At 44.8% G+C, this 16,615-nt stretch overlaps 4 protein-coding genes across 4 annotated transcripts; 2 read left to right on the top strand and 2 right to left on the bottom strand.

Moving 5' to 3' along the window:
* The first annotated feature begins 308 nt into the window (after positions 1–308).
* V2V93DRAFT_6926 (P-loop containing nucleoside triphosphate hydrolase protein) lies at positions 309–5,404 on the top strand. Its single transcript, XM_066912767.1, has 4 exons — positions 309–765; positions 829–3,324; positions 3,375–3,447; positions 3,504–5,404. The coding sequence occupies exons 1-4, from the start codon at positions 442–444 to the stop codon at positions 5,078–5,080; spliced, it is 4,470 nt and encodes a 1,489-aa protein (XP_066768398.1). The 5' UTR covers positions 309–441; the 3' UTR covers positions 5,081–5,404.
* A 289-nt stretch (positions 5,405–5,693) lies between these two features.
* V2V93DRAFT_6968 (uncharacterized protein) lies at positions 5,694–8,792 on the top strand. The gene is made up of 2 exons (XM_066912768.1): positions 5,694–8,247; positions 8,306–8,792. The coding sequence occupies exons 1-2, from the start codon at positions 5,808–5,810 to the stop codon at positions 8,782–8,784; spliced, it is 2,919 nt and encodes a 972-aa protein (XP_066768397.1). The 5' UTR covers positions 5,694–5,807; the 3' UTR covers positions 8,785–8,792.
* A 377-nt stretch (positions 8,793–9,169) lies between these two features.
* On the bottom strand, positions 9,170–13,490 carry V2V93DRAFT_362111 (E1-E2 ATPase-domain-containing protein). The gene is made up of 3 exons (XM_066908279.1): positions 12,595–13,490; positions 12,481–12,543; positions 9,170–12,417 (listed from the first exon to the last, which is right to left on the bottom strand). Exons 1-3 carry the CDS (start codon positions 13,403–13,405, stop codon positions 9,479–9,481), a joined length of 3,813 nt encoding a protein of 1,270 aa, XP_066768396.1. The 5' UTR covers positions 13,406–13,490; the 3' UTR covers positions 9,170–9,478.
* A 544-nt stretch (positions 13,491–14,034) lies between these two features.
* On the bottom strand, positions 14,035–16,442 carry V2V93DRAFT_362109 (major facilitator superfamily domain-containing protein). Its single transcript, XM_066908278.1, has 7 exons — positions 15,789–16,442; positions 15,618–15,732; positions 15,375–15,565; positions 15,005–15,312; positions 14,664–14,949; positions 14,484–14,598; positions 14,035–14,419 (listed from the first exon to the last, which is right to left on the bottom strand). Exons 1-7 carry the CDS (start codon positions 16,299–16,301, stop codon positions 14,235–14,237), a joined length of 1,713 nt encoding a protein of 570 aa, XP_066768395.1. The 5' UTR covers positions 16,302–16,442; the 3' UTR covers positions 14,035–14,234.
* Positions 16,443–16,615: the final 173 nt, after the last annotated feature.

Genomic DNA, 16,615 nt, shown 5'->3' with positions numbered 1-16,615 from the left:
AAACGCTTCATTGTCAGATGAAAAATCTCGACGACCTTCCTCGCAGACTTGCGCTATCTTCTCGGATTTAAGAGTCTCATCTCCACTCACACCTATCCATGAGTCCACTTGTCTCATAAACCCAATCCACATGACACCCATGCTACTATTTTTTCCTTCCAATGACGCTAAATAACTGACCGCGAAAATTGCTAATAGCTCAGCGTATAATCCAGCTTATAATTCAGCATATTATCCGTAGCTACACACTATTTCTTCGACCTGAGGGCTTGGATTAAAGTTCAACAGTGCGTCGGCAGTGGCGCGCCTAAACCTTGTCGATTTTGATTTCACTAGCGTCAATCGCTACTTCCGCGTCAGCAACCCTCCTGTATTTATTCTCCGTTATCTCCTCTGCTTGATTCTTTGTCGTTTTGCAACCTACGAGGGAGGACTGGTACAATGTCGTCTATTATAGATGAAAAGAATGTAGGGCTTGTAATGTCCGAATCGGCTGATGGCTCGGCTTCTTCTTCGTCGTCTCCCTCGTCCGATGACTCTCCCTCCCTCGACAACAATGCAGCTCATTCAGGGAAAGTAAAGGGAAACGATAGCGAATCTAATACTCCAGTCAAGCGCAACATTTTGATACGTGCCGCACGATGGATTATACCCTTCATGCCCATCGATCCACCTCCTGTTCCTACTGAGCCAAAGATGACACCGGAGGCGACTAGCTCAATGTATGGAAAGCTCATGTTTAATTGGATGGATGAAATCATGAAAGTAAGAGTTTTTTTATAAAAAAGCAAATGTGATGTGCTCTACTTGCTTACAGCTAAACTCTAGGTCGGATACTCGCGTCCTATTCAGGAAAACGACATCCCATTAGTTCAACCATCGCGTGAATCTCAAGTGATGACAGATCTATTTCTAGCAAATCTAGACAAACGCATTGCTAAAGCAAAGCCTGGCAAAAAATCGAACCTTGTATTTTGGGCTTTACATGATACATTCACCTCTGACTTTTGGTGGGCATTTATCCATCGCAATATTGTCGATATCGTTCAAATGACATCACCACAGCTTTCGCGTAAAGTCATTTATTGGGTATCAGACAAGTACACTTATGGAACTGGAAGCACTGGACGAGGGATCGGTCTAGTCATTGGTCTGACTGCGATGATTGCTGTTTCTTGCTTTAGCCAGCAGCTTTTCTTTTATACCACTGGTCGCTTTGGCTCTCACGCTCGCACAGTTTTGATTAATGCGCTTTACAGAAAGTCTTTAGTGCTTTCTAATAAGGAACGACTGGAATTCACAAATGGTAAAATTACAAACTTGATGTCCACCGATACTTATCGCGTCGAGTTCGCTTCCACTTTTTTCCACCACTTGACTAATGCTCCCGTTCCGGTCATTATCTGCCTTGTGCTTCTGCTAGTCAACATTGGCTACCCTTCACTCGTCGGTATCGCTTTGCTGTTTGGAGCTATGCCTGTTTTGGCGGTTATAACTCGAACCATTGCTCGGCGTCGTGTAAAGTCGACAGTCTTCACCGACCAGCGTATTCGGCTAACCCAAGAATTGCTAACCTCGATGCGTATTGTCAAACTGTTTGCGTGGGAAAATGCCTACTTGCAGAAAATTTCCGTCGTGAGAATTAAAGAGATCAAGATTGTTAGCTTCTTGCTCACTCTCCGCTCCGGTTTATTTGCAATCTCGCTGACTGTCCCGCTTTTTTCTTCCATGATAGCGTTTGTTGTATTGTCAGTCACTGGTCACAACATGGACCCCGCCAAAGTCTTTGCTAGTTTGGCCTTGTTTAACATGCTGCGATTGCCACTTATGCTAATCCCTGTTGCACTTAGCACCGCATCCGATGCATATGTGGCTTGTAATCGAATCCAGTCTATGCTCATGGCCGAAGAACTAGACGGAGCAGTTGTTGCAGAAAAAAATCTTGATTGTGCTATCCTGGTTGAGAATGCTTCTTTTATGTGGGATGAAGATCCAGAGGCATATCAGCGCCGTCTTGAGGAAGAAAAAAATGCAGCAAAGAAAGCAAAGTTAACAGGGGGTGGTCCACCAGGAGGACCAGGAGGACCAGGAGGACCAGGAGGACCAGGAGGCCGAGGACCACCTGGTGGCAGTAAAAAGGGAAAGAACGAAAAGACAAAGAAGCGAAGCGGGTTCTGGTCCCGCAAAACCAAAAAGACAAATGATCCCGAGAAAGAAAAAGAGGAGAACGCAAATACTCTTAGTCGAATTATCTCACTCGAATCAGCGCACGTAATCGGCGCTGATGCTGATATCGAAGAAGAGCGTGCGAATCTTGACGAGTTGTCTGAAGAAGATGATTCTGGTGATAAATTTACTGGATTGCATAATTTGAATTTCCGCATCGAGAAAGGTGAGTTCGTCGTGGTTACTGGGTTTATTGGCTCTGGAAAGACATCACTTCTCGCTTCTCTTGTCGGTGAGATGAGACAGACATCAGGTTCAATTCAGATTGGGGGTAAGGTTGCATATTGTCCGCAGCCGTGGATCCAGAATAGTACTCTACGTGACAATATCTTGTTTGGCAGGGAATATGATGAGGCGCGCTATCAGGAGATAATCAAGGCATGCGCGCTGGAACACGATATTACAGTTTTGCCTGCAGGGGATCAAACAGAGATTGGTGAACGAGGAATTAACATCTCAGGAGGACAGAAATCTCGAATCTCACTTGCTCGTGCGTCGTACTTTGACTCAGATATTATCATTTTGGATGATGTCTTGTCGGCAGTAGATCCGCATGTAGGCCGCAATTTGGTCGATAACTGTCTCTGTGGTATATTGCAAAACAAGACACGTCTATTGGCTACCCATCAACTGCATGTACTTTCTAAGGCCGATCGTATCTTATTTATGAATGGAAAAGGTGGATGTGTTATTGGGACCTATGATGAGTTGAAGGAAAACACACCTGAATTTGCTGAGCTCACCACCTACGGTTCCGTGCAGAAAGGCGAAGAAGAGGAAGAGGAGGAGGATAAAGACGTCCCTGCACTTCCACAGATTGATGATGTCGAGACGTTAGACGAGAAAAACGATGATAACGAAAAATCCAGCAGAGCGACAGATGGCAAGCTTATGAAAAAGGAAGAGCGTTCTACTGATAATGTGTCGTCTGAAGTATATCGAGAATATTTCCGAATGGCAGGTGGTCCTATTTTCGGATGGAGTGTTGCGCCTCTTATTGCTGCTTTTGCGGGAGTTGCTGCTGGGCTTCAGATTGTGACGAATTTGTGGCTATCGTATTGGACCCAAGATAGGTTTGACAAATCAAAAGGATTTTATGTGAGTATCCCGAATTTTGCAGTCAAAATTAATGCTGATGGTGGTTACAGATTGGAATATATGTAATGCTTGGGATGGCATGTACCATTATGTTCTTTATGCTAGGGTGGATCACCACCATTGGTAAGTCTGTGTGTGTCTGATTGACTAGCTGTCAGAATTACTGACTTTGATTATAGCTGGGTCTCGCGCCTCGGTGAAAATGAATTTGAGAGCTACTCAGAAAGTTATGAATGCTCCGATGTCCTTTTTTGATACCAATCCGATTGGCCGAATCATCAATCGATTTTCTAATGATGTTGAATCGATGGATAATACGCTTACTGATGCATTCAGACAATATCTGATTGGAGTGACCAGTATTATTGGTGTGCTCATTCTTATTATTGCCTATTTGTATTGGTTTGCAATTGCGCTTGTTCCGCTTTGTTTTTTGTATTTGCTGTTTACTTCATATTATCGTGCGTCGGCGGTCGAGATCAAGAGATTGGATTCAAATGCTCGATCTACTGTCTTTTCTCATTTTTCAGAGACTTTGACTGGTCTTGCATCTGTTCGCGCCTATAACGAGCAAGCACGCTTTAAGCGTCGAATGGAGGAGCAGCTCGATTACATGAACCGGTTCTCGTTCATGATTCTAGGGAATCAAAGATGGTTGAGTATTCGACTTGGAATAATTGGAATAGCGCTTGTTCTCGTTGCCGGATTGCTTGCCGTTCTAGTACATTTCTCTGGGCTGTCCGCCTCAAGTATTGGACTTGTTTTGTCGTACTGTACGATGATTGCAGTGCAGCTTGCCATGGTAATTAAGCAGCTGGCGGACGTTGAAAATCATATGAATGCAGCTGAGCGAGTATATCATTATATGACGAAACTTCCCAGCGAAGCTCCTTATGAAATTGCCGAGACTAAGCCTCGCGAGACATGGCCGGAGCATGGAGCGATTGAGATGAAAGATGTCTATCTGCAGTATCGACCAGGACTTCCGTATGTGCTGAAGGGCCTGTCATTATCTATTCAAGGGGGTGAGAAAGTTGGAATTTGTGGGCGCACAGGTGCAGGAAAGTCGTCAATCATGATTGCCTTGTACAGACTTGCGGAGATCTCAAAGGGCCAGTTTTTGGTTGACGGAGTTGATATTTCAAAAATTGGCCTACATGATTTGCGATCGAAACTTGCTATTATTCCTCAAGATCCTGTTTTGTTCAGGGGCACTATCCGATCAAATCTGGATCCGTTCGATCATTACACGGATGCGCAGCTGTGGGATGCACTCAGACGCTCTGGTTTACTTGGAGATGTCGACTCTGCAGACGAATACAACGAAAAGAATAAAGGAAGCGGTACTACGAGTCAAAGTAACGGAAAGTTCCATCTTGATCAGGCGGTTGATGATGAAGGCCTCAACTTTTCGCTCGGCGAGCGACAGCTTCTATCTCTTGCTCGCGCGCTTGTGCGTAATTTCCAGATTCTGGTGCTCGACGAGGCGACGTCGTCGGTAGATTACCAGACCGACGCCAAAATCCAGCAGGTAATCGTACGCGAATTTGGACATTGCACGATTTTATGTATTGCGCATCGTCTCAAGACGATTATCGGTTATGATAAAATTCTAGTGCTTGACGCCGGCAACGTAGCCGAATTTGGCCCACCAGAAGAGTTATTTCGGAAGGAAGACGGGTTGTTTAGGGCAATGTGTGCAAAGTCTGGAATCACAGATGAGGATTTTGAAACAGCGCGGAGAGCACTAAGATGAATGAATCATCCTGAGAAAAGGGTGTCTGGGTTGTCTTGTTTTGTTGAGTCTATCTTTTGCGATGCAGTGATTATTTGTTTTGATTTATTTAATTGATTTGTACTTCAGGTTGTGATCAATGGAGTAGATGTACATGTTATTCTATTTGCAGACCTCAAGCAGAGGCCTTACCTGCTGGCGGCACTGTAGGTTCTACATTCGTCGAATAGCTAATCGCGTATAGCGCGGCACCACGTATTCGCTGAAAAACCAGCTGGCTGCACACGCCAGTCACGTGAGTCACAATCCTGGCAACTTTAACAGTCGCTCTATTGGTGAATCACAGCCAGTCACGAGCCATAGTGGCTGCGGGCTCGACCAGTTGCGGGGAAAGTGGGGATTTCGGGATTTGTAGTGGAGAGCGGTCCCCAAGGGGCTCTGCAGGCTCTGTAGGCTCTGACTGGAGGAAGAAGCAGGTTCTGAGCAAGAAACAGGGCTTATGGGAGTTGAAGGCTTCATATATGCGAATACGACATGTATGCTGTCTGATTGCAGTGTGTGGGGGATATAAACAGGGCAAGGGACTAGTTACTAAATAGCGTTCTAAACGGATAGGTGTCCCACAGCTGCAATTTTTTCTTGCATTGGTCAGCGATAAGCGTTTGAGCCTCCCCCGCATTTCCGGTCCAGGCATATTCTCTCTTCTTCGTATCCTCTTCCCAGTTCTCCAGCTCCAGCTAAACCAGACATGACGATTGTCCAAGCCTTCTCTGCATCAACGGCTTCGGCCTCGGTCGCTGCGTCTTCCTTCGCCTCCATGCAGGCTGTCCTCCAACTCGGCGCTGCTCTGGACTCGAACTCGCGCCGGCCACGAAAGCAGTTTGTCTGTAGACACTGCCAAGTCTCGTTCAAACGTGGCGAGCACCTTACGCGACATGAGCGGTCTCATACTGCTGAGCGTCCATTTGTCTGCACTGTTTGCGAGCGAGGATTCACGCGCAAGGACTTGCTCGTTCGCCACCGTCGCATGTGTGATGGAACCCGCACAAAACGCAAAGAGCGACGGAGATCTGTAATCCAGCGAGTCATCATCCGTCCAAACGAAGTCGACCCTCCTGAGCAACCATCGCAAGTCCATGAGCCATCCGATGGCCAGCAGCAATCACAAACCGAACCTTCGTTACACAAACAAGAGCCACGGCTGAGAGAGCTTGAACATGACAGTCAGCAAAAAATTGAGCAAGCCTGGACAGACACCTCTTTTCTTGATATCCTCGACCTCCAATCGTCTGCTCCTGAATCTTCCTCCGTTGCTCTCTCATCTTCAAGCCCTACTCGTGATCTTCAAGATGCGGTGGCTGCGACTGCGTCGCAGTTTGCTTTGAATATGCAGGACTGGAGCTTTCTCGATCAATTTCGTATCCCTGATATGTTCAACGCGTATGATCCGCCCTTTGCTTCTGCTGCCTCTGCCTCAATCCCCACAACACCCTCTTGGCTTCGAACAGAATTCGAGTGCACCCCATCGACCGATGACGAAACAGTAGTTGATGACAAAGCCTCTTCTCGGACCTCGCCATTTGTGGACGTCTCTCCAAATATATCAATCACCCCGCCTCCTATCTCTCCTACAAGTCTTGTACGTCCAGCGCGGGCTCAGCATGTCTGGATCGTGCCTTTCGATGATAACTGCCGTGCCGCAATGATTTCACTTCTTTCCGGCCGTACCACCGCTCGCGATATTTTCGTTTTCGACACTCTAACCATGCAGCGCTATCTTTCCATATATGTCACAAATTTCAGTCTGCATTTCCCAATCATTCATCCTTCGATTTATAAATTCGAAGTTCTAAAAGATTATTATCAAAATATGCATCGGCATTCGACAAACCAGTCAGATTCAAGTTATCCATGGGAGGCTGTTTCAGCAGCCGTCTTGACCGTAGTCATGGCTGCCAATGGAGCAGTTCATTGTCTTGCCCATAAGGATGCGCGTGTGCTGAGGAACTGGGCGCGCCAGCTTCTCACAGAACTTCCTAGCGAAGCAACTATGCCAGACGAACGGCGTCTTGGCTTGATTCAGGCTCGTCTCATTCTTTCTGGATTCGATGCCTGGAGTGGCGATGACCAAGGAATGCAGACCGCTCTTGACGAGCAGGCATTTTTTGTTCGCTTCTGCACTCTTGGTCTCAAGAAGCGGCGCGACAGAGTGACAAGTTCATGGAAAGAATGGATTGTGCGCGAGAGCTGTCATCGTCTTTTCTGGGGTATCTTTATTGTCCTATCGGACTATAACATCACATTCCATCAGCAGCTTCCACTTCGTGTCAACGATACTGGTGTATATCTTCCTGAAAGCGAAACTCTTTGGCATGCTCAGTCTGAGAGTGAGTGGGCAGCTCTATTGCCTTCATGTCCGCCGCCTTCGAGTATAGACAAAGTCGTCTTGTCGATTTTGAATGACCCGTCATGCAAAGTGGATGAATATTCAAAGATGCAGAGTCCTCCTTCGCCTATGTCCTTTTTCGAACCAACAAACTCATTCGACAATATGAATGAAGACAATAACTCTAGCTCGCCGTCGTCTGCATCGACAGCGAGCACAACAGAAGATGAGACAGCGACTAGAGTAATTGTTATCAATGAGAAGCCACATATTCTCTCATTGTTTTCTGTTTACATTGTCATGCACGCCATCATGAATCACATATGGACCGCAGACCAAGTGTTACAGGTTGGCTATACTCCAACAGCTCCCCGCATGCAAGAATTGAACAAGCTACGCCTGTTCACATTTCAGCAAGCCGAGCGGATTCTGACGCAGTCTGCCAAGAACTTGGCAGCTGCACAGGCTGAATTTGCAAGACGTGTTCCGGGTGTTGCTGGAGTGCCTGTGTCGCCAATGATTTTCAACTCATGCTCTTTGGTACGAGTAATGCAAATCAGATTGTTCAAATCATCGAGTGTATTGAACAGTCTTCTATGTGACCCGGAGCTCAAAGCTAATATGGATGACGCCCTTGAAGAATTTCTGGATGCAAAGCCTGAAATGGGGTCGTTGGTAGATAAAGCTCTGGAGGAGGCAGTTTTGGGACTGGAAGTGCAAGTGCGTGCCGGACCGACTATGGTCAAACGACTAGCACCGGTGTACTGGAATGTCGAACATGCTCTGTGTGGATGGGACTCAAGTAAGCACAATCCCTTATTTTCTAACAAACTTTGAATATGCTTACTGATTTGATGTAGACTTGTTTCTATCGCGCTGGCTGCATGAGATTGAGATCCGCACTGCCATGTCAGGATATGTACCGACAGCCTCTGAACTATCGATTCTTAAACGCATTCAAATTCTTTTGCGCGATGCAAATATTTTGAAGGATGACATAATAGTAAATGTTGATGCGCAGACGCCGCAGGGTCATCAACAGTCATCCTCTACTCAATTCAGGTCTAGTCTGTCGCTGGCGGCAGCTATAGTTGAATTCTGTTCAGACTTGTTGGATGATACGTGGGTCTGGGGAGTATCTGTGAAAATGGCGTTGATTCTTCGCTCGTTGGGTGAGAAATATCGCGCGCGGAATTTGCAGTGCCGTGTGATGAGCTTTGATCGCCGAGGGAGCGAGATGTTTGATTCACACAAGAGCACCTCGGCTGAGGGAAATGAATTTGCGAGGGACGTGTTTGCCTCTTTTTCTGGAGACAGCAGGCGACATTCGGCGCTTTGAATTATGTTGATGAGGTTATATGTAAATAAAACTGGGATAGTAAATTAAATGATCATAAACATAATAAACAGGATACGGTGTTGATAAGGCTGTGACATATGTAGTGAGAATAGTTTGTCCGTGATATAATGTCTGATACTTGTAAAGAAGAAATGGGAGTATAAATGAATTTATATGATAGGGGTAGTCCGTTTATTCGACGGCGGGGTGTCGGAGATTAGAAGATCGACCGAATCAACTAAAATTAATGCGTCCGAGTTTGATGACATTGCCTCGTCTCTATGACCTAGACAGTAATCCACTATAGATAATTCATTTACAGAATACGGCTGATTTTGATTGTTTAGTTTATATCGCATACGGATTAGTTCAGTGCGTTGAGAGTGGGCAATATCTTTTTCCAGTATTCGTAACTGTTCTGTAAAATTACAAAATTCCCTTTCTGTTTTTTTTTTGGTTTTTATGATTTTATATAACTATTCCGCTTGCCAAAAAATATCAGATCCTCTATAGGTTTAAATAGGAATCTCACGCAATATCTCAAATACTGAGTCTAGTCTCACATACTAAAATATAAACAGATTTCACGCAACAAAACAAAACAAAACAAACTCTCACTTCTGCTCTGCTCTCTAGCTTCTGCTCTGCTCTCTCACTTCTGCTCTACTCTCAGCAACTATTGCATCCCACAAGCTCAAATGCTCGCCTGGGCCAGTTTGGCAGACATAGCCACTAAAAACACTGGCACAAGACTAATGACCTCGCTAACGCCCGCCCACGCAGGTCCAACATGAACCTTCACAAACGCGCCCGATACCATCAGGATTGCAAAAAAGTTATATCCCAAAGCCCAAATTACACCAATCAAGATCCGGATACGAACCTGACGGGCTAGATCGAGTAAGCGCAAAACTCCAGCAATGTCACCAGTTAACACACAGGCGTCAGCTGAAGCCAGAGTGATTCCTTCTGGAGTCATGCTGACTCCGATATCGGCAGCCGCCAGCGCAAGAGCGTCATTCGCTCCGTCTCCGCAGAAGAGAACTTTTCCAGTGCCAGACGTTTGAAGATTTGTGATGTAGTCTAACTTACCTTCGGGAGACGTGTCTGCTTGGAAATCAGTGATACCAAGTTCGACGCAAACCGCAGATACAGCAGCACTAGTGTCGCCACTGAGAACATGCACAGTGATATTGCGTTGTTGCAGTGTTTGAACGACGCGCGCACTGTTTGGCTGTAACGTTGAAGCGATACCAAATATTGCTAAAATAGGACCTTTCTCAACAGCAACGCAAAACAGAGATGAGCCTTCTTTTAAGAGTTTGGAAATACGATCATCCGAAGAGGAAGCACCGACAAATGCAGGCTTTCCGCAAAGGAGAATCTTGGATTTTCCCGAGACCGGATTCTTGAATGTTGTTTTGACACCTGACCCAACCACATTCTCAATCTCACCAACTGGATACTCATACTTTTCTGAATCTTTTTCAGATTCATAATCAACCATATAAGCAGCGACCGCACGAGAAATGGGGTGTTTATTCTCAGCCACAACCGACCTGATGAGACCACGTACCGGATATAAAGTCGTTTCATTGATCCATGCAGATTTTACACCTAGTGTATCCATTGTCAAAGTTCCGGTCTTATCAAATACGACATGCTTTATGTGACGCGCAATTTCAGTTGGCTCTGCCGTCTTGAGTAAAACTCCATATGACTTTTTGCCGACAGCGACTCCAATAGACAAGACAAGAGGAATTACCAAGACAAGAGCACATGGGCATGAAACTGCAAGAGTGGCAATTGCGTATGTGATTGCATCCGAAGTGCTCTTTGATCCTGACCATTGCCGGGTACCTTGAGAGTCAACAAGCGCCCAGATTAAAAACACACCGCATGAAATAACGACCATGACCGGAGTCAAGTATTTAGCGATCGCTTCAACAATATCACTTTGCTTAGTTCGGAATGAAGAGACTGAGTTTACAAGAACCTTGAGATTCGAAACCGAGTTCTCAGGAACAAGTCTAGTCGCCCGAAATACCACAGGATTACCAGACACAAGCTGTGCACCAGCCAAAACTTCCTTGCCTCGTTTCTTCAGCACCGGAAGTGACTCTCCGGTAACATGCGACTCGTCAAACTCACCAGATCCTGACACAACAATCCCGTCAGTAACAGCTTGTTCGCCAGGCTGTAAAATGATTCTATCTCCATAGGTGATTAAAGAGGCTGGAACAGATGACAAATCTGAGTAGGCTTCCAAATGCATCGTGGTAGGTTGATAGACATCAAATTTCACCTGATCAGCCGCCGTACGGCGAATCATAGCAGTGATGACTTTTCCAAACAAAACAAGAGTAAGCAAAAGAGATGATGATTCATATAGCTCCTTCTCGTCCTCCATTTGGCCAACGCGATGAAGAATAAAGACTATAACTGAATACAAATATGCAACAGATGTAGACAAAGCCACCAAGCAGTCAGAGTCTAATGCAAACCCATGACGAATCGTAAAATATACAGACATATAGATTTTACGGGCGCAAACAACTTGAATAACGGTAGCAAGAACAAGCATTGCTATAGCCCTCGAGAGATCCGTGCTCTCAGAAAATGTTCCCCAAGAAAGCACCAAAATTGGAATCGTTGCAATCAAAGCCATGGCAAACTGCACGAATTGGTTTCTGGTCTCGAGATCGATTGTAATGCCAAACAATTTCCAATCAGATATATCATCTTGGCTTTCTGTATTTGGAACAATATCCTCAACCCGAAGACCCAATGCTGTCACCTTATCGCGCACATTAATAGCCACAGGATCATAGTTGACTTTCCAGAGACTGTCCGAAATTTTCTGAACGCCTTCTCCGTCACATTCGCGGGTTGATAAAAAGTAAAACTCAGTTTCATTGGTACGTAGCACCGAGGCCTTGAATCCAGTTTGACGTTGCAATTCTGCGCATATTACCTTTGCAGATGTCAAATGAGGGTAAAAATCGACCGAGCCTTTGCCAAAAAGAAAATTGACAGAGACATTGGTGACTCCGGAGGTTTTCTGAAGAGTGCGGAATGCTTTCTTTTCACAAGAAGAGCAAGTCATTCCGTGTATAGAAAGGGACAATGCTTCGACGGAGCTGGATTCAATATCGTAGTCGATTTTCTTCTCTGAGACATAAGAGATCTCTTTATGCTCCATCTCTATATCACCATGATCATGCGCACCGTGAGCATGGACGTGTCCGTGAGAGTGACGACGATGATGGACATGGCGATGTCCGTCATGAGCATCATGATGATGTCCATCGTGAGCGTCGTGATGATGCCCGTCGTGAGCGTCATGATGATGTTCCTTATGAGATACATGATGGACTTGATGATCGTCATGAAGATGATGGTTATGATGCTGACCACCATGGCGACGACGACGACGAAGGCGACTTGTCTCCTGTGGTCTAGGAGCCGAAGCCATGGGGTACAAAAACGAATACGGCCCCTTTGAGGCGCAACAATCGGTATTCATCCCCAGTTCGCCAACAACTGAACATAAGCAGCGACGGAGAAGTTCACGCTGGTTTTGCAAAAAGTTGGAATAGTGACTGGCAATAGACTCATGAGTTGTGCAACTAGCTATATTACTCGTCAGAAACGTAGTATCTGAAATTCAACAAGAACAAATATATATATACTTACAAAAATCTTCGCGCTTGCATTCGCTATCGCACAATGCTTTGGCTAAGCGATCAACACACTCATCTATTGATTGTTAATAGGAATCTCTAAATAGCACAGGTATTGAATACATACCATCACAGGAACAATCAACTTCAGTCTTACTGCCTTTCGAAGGACGAAGTCGTAAAACCTTATGGTCAAGAGGCGCTAGTTCAAGAGCAGAAGATCCAGAGCAACAAGTTACAGAGCTGGCTAGATCATCGCTGCTAGAAGAAGGCGGTTCATCAGGCGGAAGACAGCATGGTACGGCAACTTTCAATGGTTTTGGGTGGTGAAAATGATCAATAGTATCATGAGCATGCTTGTGAGAGTCATGGCTATGGCAAACTTTTTGCTCAGTCTTAGTATTATCAATGTCGAGCTCCTTTAAATGGCCAGCAGTCAGGCTATGATCCTTCGACTCTGAAGCACAGAAGTCATGACCATTTTTAGCATGATTATCGGTCTTTTGAACGTCAGCGCAACAATCGTCTTCGTGATTGTTCTTAGAACAGCAATTATCCTCCTTTGGACAGCCAGAGCAGCAATCGTCTTCTTGTTCAGAGTGTAGTCCATGAGATGCCAACGGTGCGTGGTCGTCACAGCAAGCATCTTCCCCGTCACTATCACAGCAGCCATCTATCTCCTCGTCGCTTCCGCAGCAACCGTCGTCATGATCATTCTCTGCATCAGAATCGCAACAGCCATCAGTAGACTTGCAGCACTCATCTTTCTCAGAACCACAGCAGTCGTCGTGGGAACTGCAACAATCGTCATCTGCATCGCTGCACACTTCATGCTGCTTATCGTGCTTATCGTCGCTACAGCAGTGTGCCTTTGACTGTTCCGAGTTGGCAGAGCTCTCAGGAACACTTGCTTCACAGCATGATTTAGTAGTAACCATTGAGTAAAATTCGAATCGAACGCAGGTGTTCTACACCAGCAGGAGCAGCAGGGGTTGTGGCGAAGGGGGAAGGGCAGGATACGCGCGGAAAAAATCTAGCGATGAGTCCGGATTATATATGCAAATTAAACTTCAATTTACCGGATCGCGATAGCACGTGTGACCGACTATCCATCTGCTGTCTTGGCCTTTGGTACCCCAATAATACACCAAACTGTTGCAAACCCAAATATGCATAGTGCTAATTACTACTCATCTCGTCAAATGTTACCTTTCTGAGCTGTGATACTACATTGAACGCTTTGTGAACGCTTTGTAACTTGTCCAGAAGAATTTATTTAAAGTTTTAAAGAAGGTTTAAAGGTCTGGAGCGATCCCTGAGCTGTACATGATTAGCTGCTAGAATAGTCACTCTATGCCCATATATCCACTTCAAATCATATTAAAATACATCATAGTTTTTTAGTCTATAGATGTGCCATATCCTCTTGATTAAATCCCTGACAAAATTGCCGAACGCACGCCTTTTCGCAGAACATAGTAGAAAGTCTATAATTTAAGGTTTCCGGGTAGTTGTCTATGCACCAATTGTTTTAGACATATGCCATATAAAATCTGCGTAAGCATGCACCGGAAGAGCGCTGTCTTACAATAAAATTTAGTTTGCATTTACAAAGACCCGCTATGCAATTGAAATAACTAACTATTTCATGATCTTGTATTTGATGCGCATTCCTGATATCAGCTCATCAGAATAACCGTCTCCAATACGCAATGTACCCTCTTTGCACCCTTCTTATAATAATTTTCAAACAAACAGATCTTATACTTAACCAACCTCCATACCAACCATTTTGGCACGCCACTCTGCGCCTTTGCGCTTAACATAGAATTGTAACACAACAAAAAGAGCAGTAAGAATTGTCATCATAGTAAAAAGCCATCCAATCCCCATACCGTCTATAAGTGGAATCGTGATGAATGAGCTCACGCCAGCAGTGGTGCAGCGAATAACTGCAAAATGAAAAGGTTATCAGTTAAGCTTTCATCAACATTAGTGATTGTATGTATCTCTTACATGTACTTATAGACACCGCTGCACTGCGACGCTGTGGCATAGAATCGACCAGAAAAGTCAAAGTCGTTGAAAACACGATAAGTGATCCAAAGCCAAAAATGAATGTTCCAACAACCTAAACGACAAAAGAAAAGATTAACTTTGGCTCATACATTGCATATCTTAGCAATCTCGACTTACCGGCACAAACCAAAAGATCCGCTTATCAGCCGCCCATCCAAATAAAATCATCCCAACGGAGATACAAAGTCCTGCAAACACCATGTTTTCAGCTAGTCTAGCTTCCGGTACTAGCTTTCCGTTATTCCTCTTAATTGACTTTTTGATAATTAGATCGCTCCACTTTCCACCTATTATACTACCTAAAAAAGTGCCCAAGCCATTTGGCAAATATAATAGTCCAGTAATCACAGAATTAAAATTGTATGGGTCATGACTATATAAATCCGAGATAGTTGTATTGATCCTATCGTAAACTGTTAGCATTCATCCGGCTGATGTACAGCATCATGATAACTTACATATACACGCATCCGTACACCAAACTGTTGTATGCAATTGCAAACACAAAACTCGGATACTTAAGTAGTTTAAATGCTTTAAAAGGCCCCAAAAAAAACTCAAAAAACTCTTTGCTATAATAATGCGCCTTGCTTTTCTCTTTGAGCTCCCTTCTCTTCTCTTGAATATGAGCGGGTGTGACCTGAGGCCGTAGAGTTTCCGGCAGAAAGAAAAACATCATGATCAGAACGCCAGAACCGAGAATCATCAGATAGTACTGAGTAGATCGCCATCCCCATCTGTCAACCAAGGCGCCCGAAATGATCGGCTATTGATTTAAGAAATTGGTTAAAACGATAATTTGTAGACATATTTCAGGTTTCTACTTACAGCAATCATCGGACCACAGAGCGGACCAAGATAAAAATATCCATTGGCTCTGCCTCTTTCTGTCGGCCTAAAAATATCTCCAATCGCTCCCGCAGCAACTGTTTGAGAAGAGGCGGCGGCGCCACCAGCAAGAATTCGAAATACGATCAGCATTGTGATATTCTTTGCCAAGGCGCATCCGATATTGAACACTAGAGATAATTTAAGTCAGAGAGCATGATAGTGAACCGATAGCGCACATACAGATAAATAAAACAAAGGATGATAAGTAGACACCACGGCGACCTCCTATTTCTGAAAAGTAACTCCACCATAATGGGAATACACCAAGCGAGATCATAAAAAAACCAACACACAACTGAAAATGATGATAATTAGCAATAGTATCTATAGCTATATCTAGAATATCCATACATTAATAACTGTCAAAGTGGTATCAAACTCGGCAGAGATATCGTTCACTGCCGGAAAAAATATAGCAGAGCCCATTGCTGGAACCATTCCGGCAAAAGCAAAGATGAGAAGAAGCAGATACTTCACGCCACGTGAGTACTCAAAAGGATCTTCCAGCTCTTTGATTAAACAGAATCTATGAAGATTCCCAATCGGCTTTCGTCTCTTTGGCGTCTTGGCGTTACTTTCGCTTGGAGCAACTTCATTATAGCTAACTTTCGATTCTGCTAAATCGAGAACCTGCGGCGAAGCTGGCTCGAGGACAAGAGCCGGAGAAGCCAGCTCCTGCATATCCAGCACTTCATCTCCAACAGCACTTTCTTCGTCTTCTGTTCTCTCGAATTGTGTCACATGGTCTTCATCTAGCGCTTGGCTACTTGAATGGTTGTTGTCGCCATGACTAATCGGAGTTAAAGATGCGGCTCTCAGGTGCGGAACGAGGTTGCTTGTATTTGAATTTTTGGACATTGTCATTATCTTAGACGAAGCTGCGGAGATGTTCAGTATGTCCGCTCAGGAAATAGCCAGTAAAGATACGAAGCCCATAATATAATCCATGAAGTGGGGTGCCGCGATTGAACGACTCCTACAAGTTTGCGCACTCGGGTAGCAAGCTACATATAAAAGTATCCGGAATTAGAGCCGAGCTACTCAGCGGAAAAGGGTTCATCCTCTACATCGGCGGAGCGGGGATGTCGTCACTAAACACCATATAAAGGAAAAACAACACTATTCGGACAGCACTGTTTATATCCACCATGTCTACGAGTAAAATAATGGAACGCAAC

The sequence above is a fragment of the Kockiozyma suomiensis genome, assembly GCF_038497685.1.
Source record: "Kockiozyma suomiensis strain NRRL Y-17356 unplaced genomic scaffold V2V93scaffold_1, whole genome shotgun sequence".
In the NCBI taxonomy this organism is placed as follows: domain Eukaryota; kingdom Fungi; phylum Ascomycota; class Lipomycetes; order Lipomycetales; family Lipomycetaceae; genus Kockiozyma; species Kockiozyma suomiensis.
The sequence above is the reverse complement of the archived record's forward strand: the minus strand, read 5'-3'. Positions and strand labels throughout refer to the sequence as shown.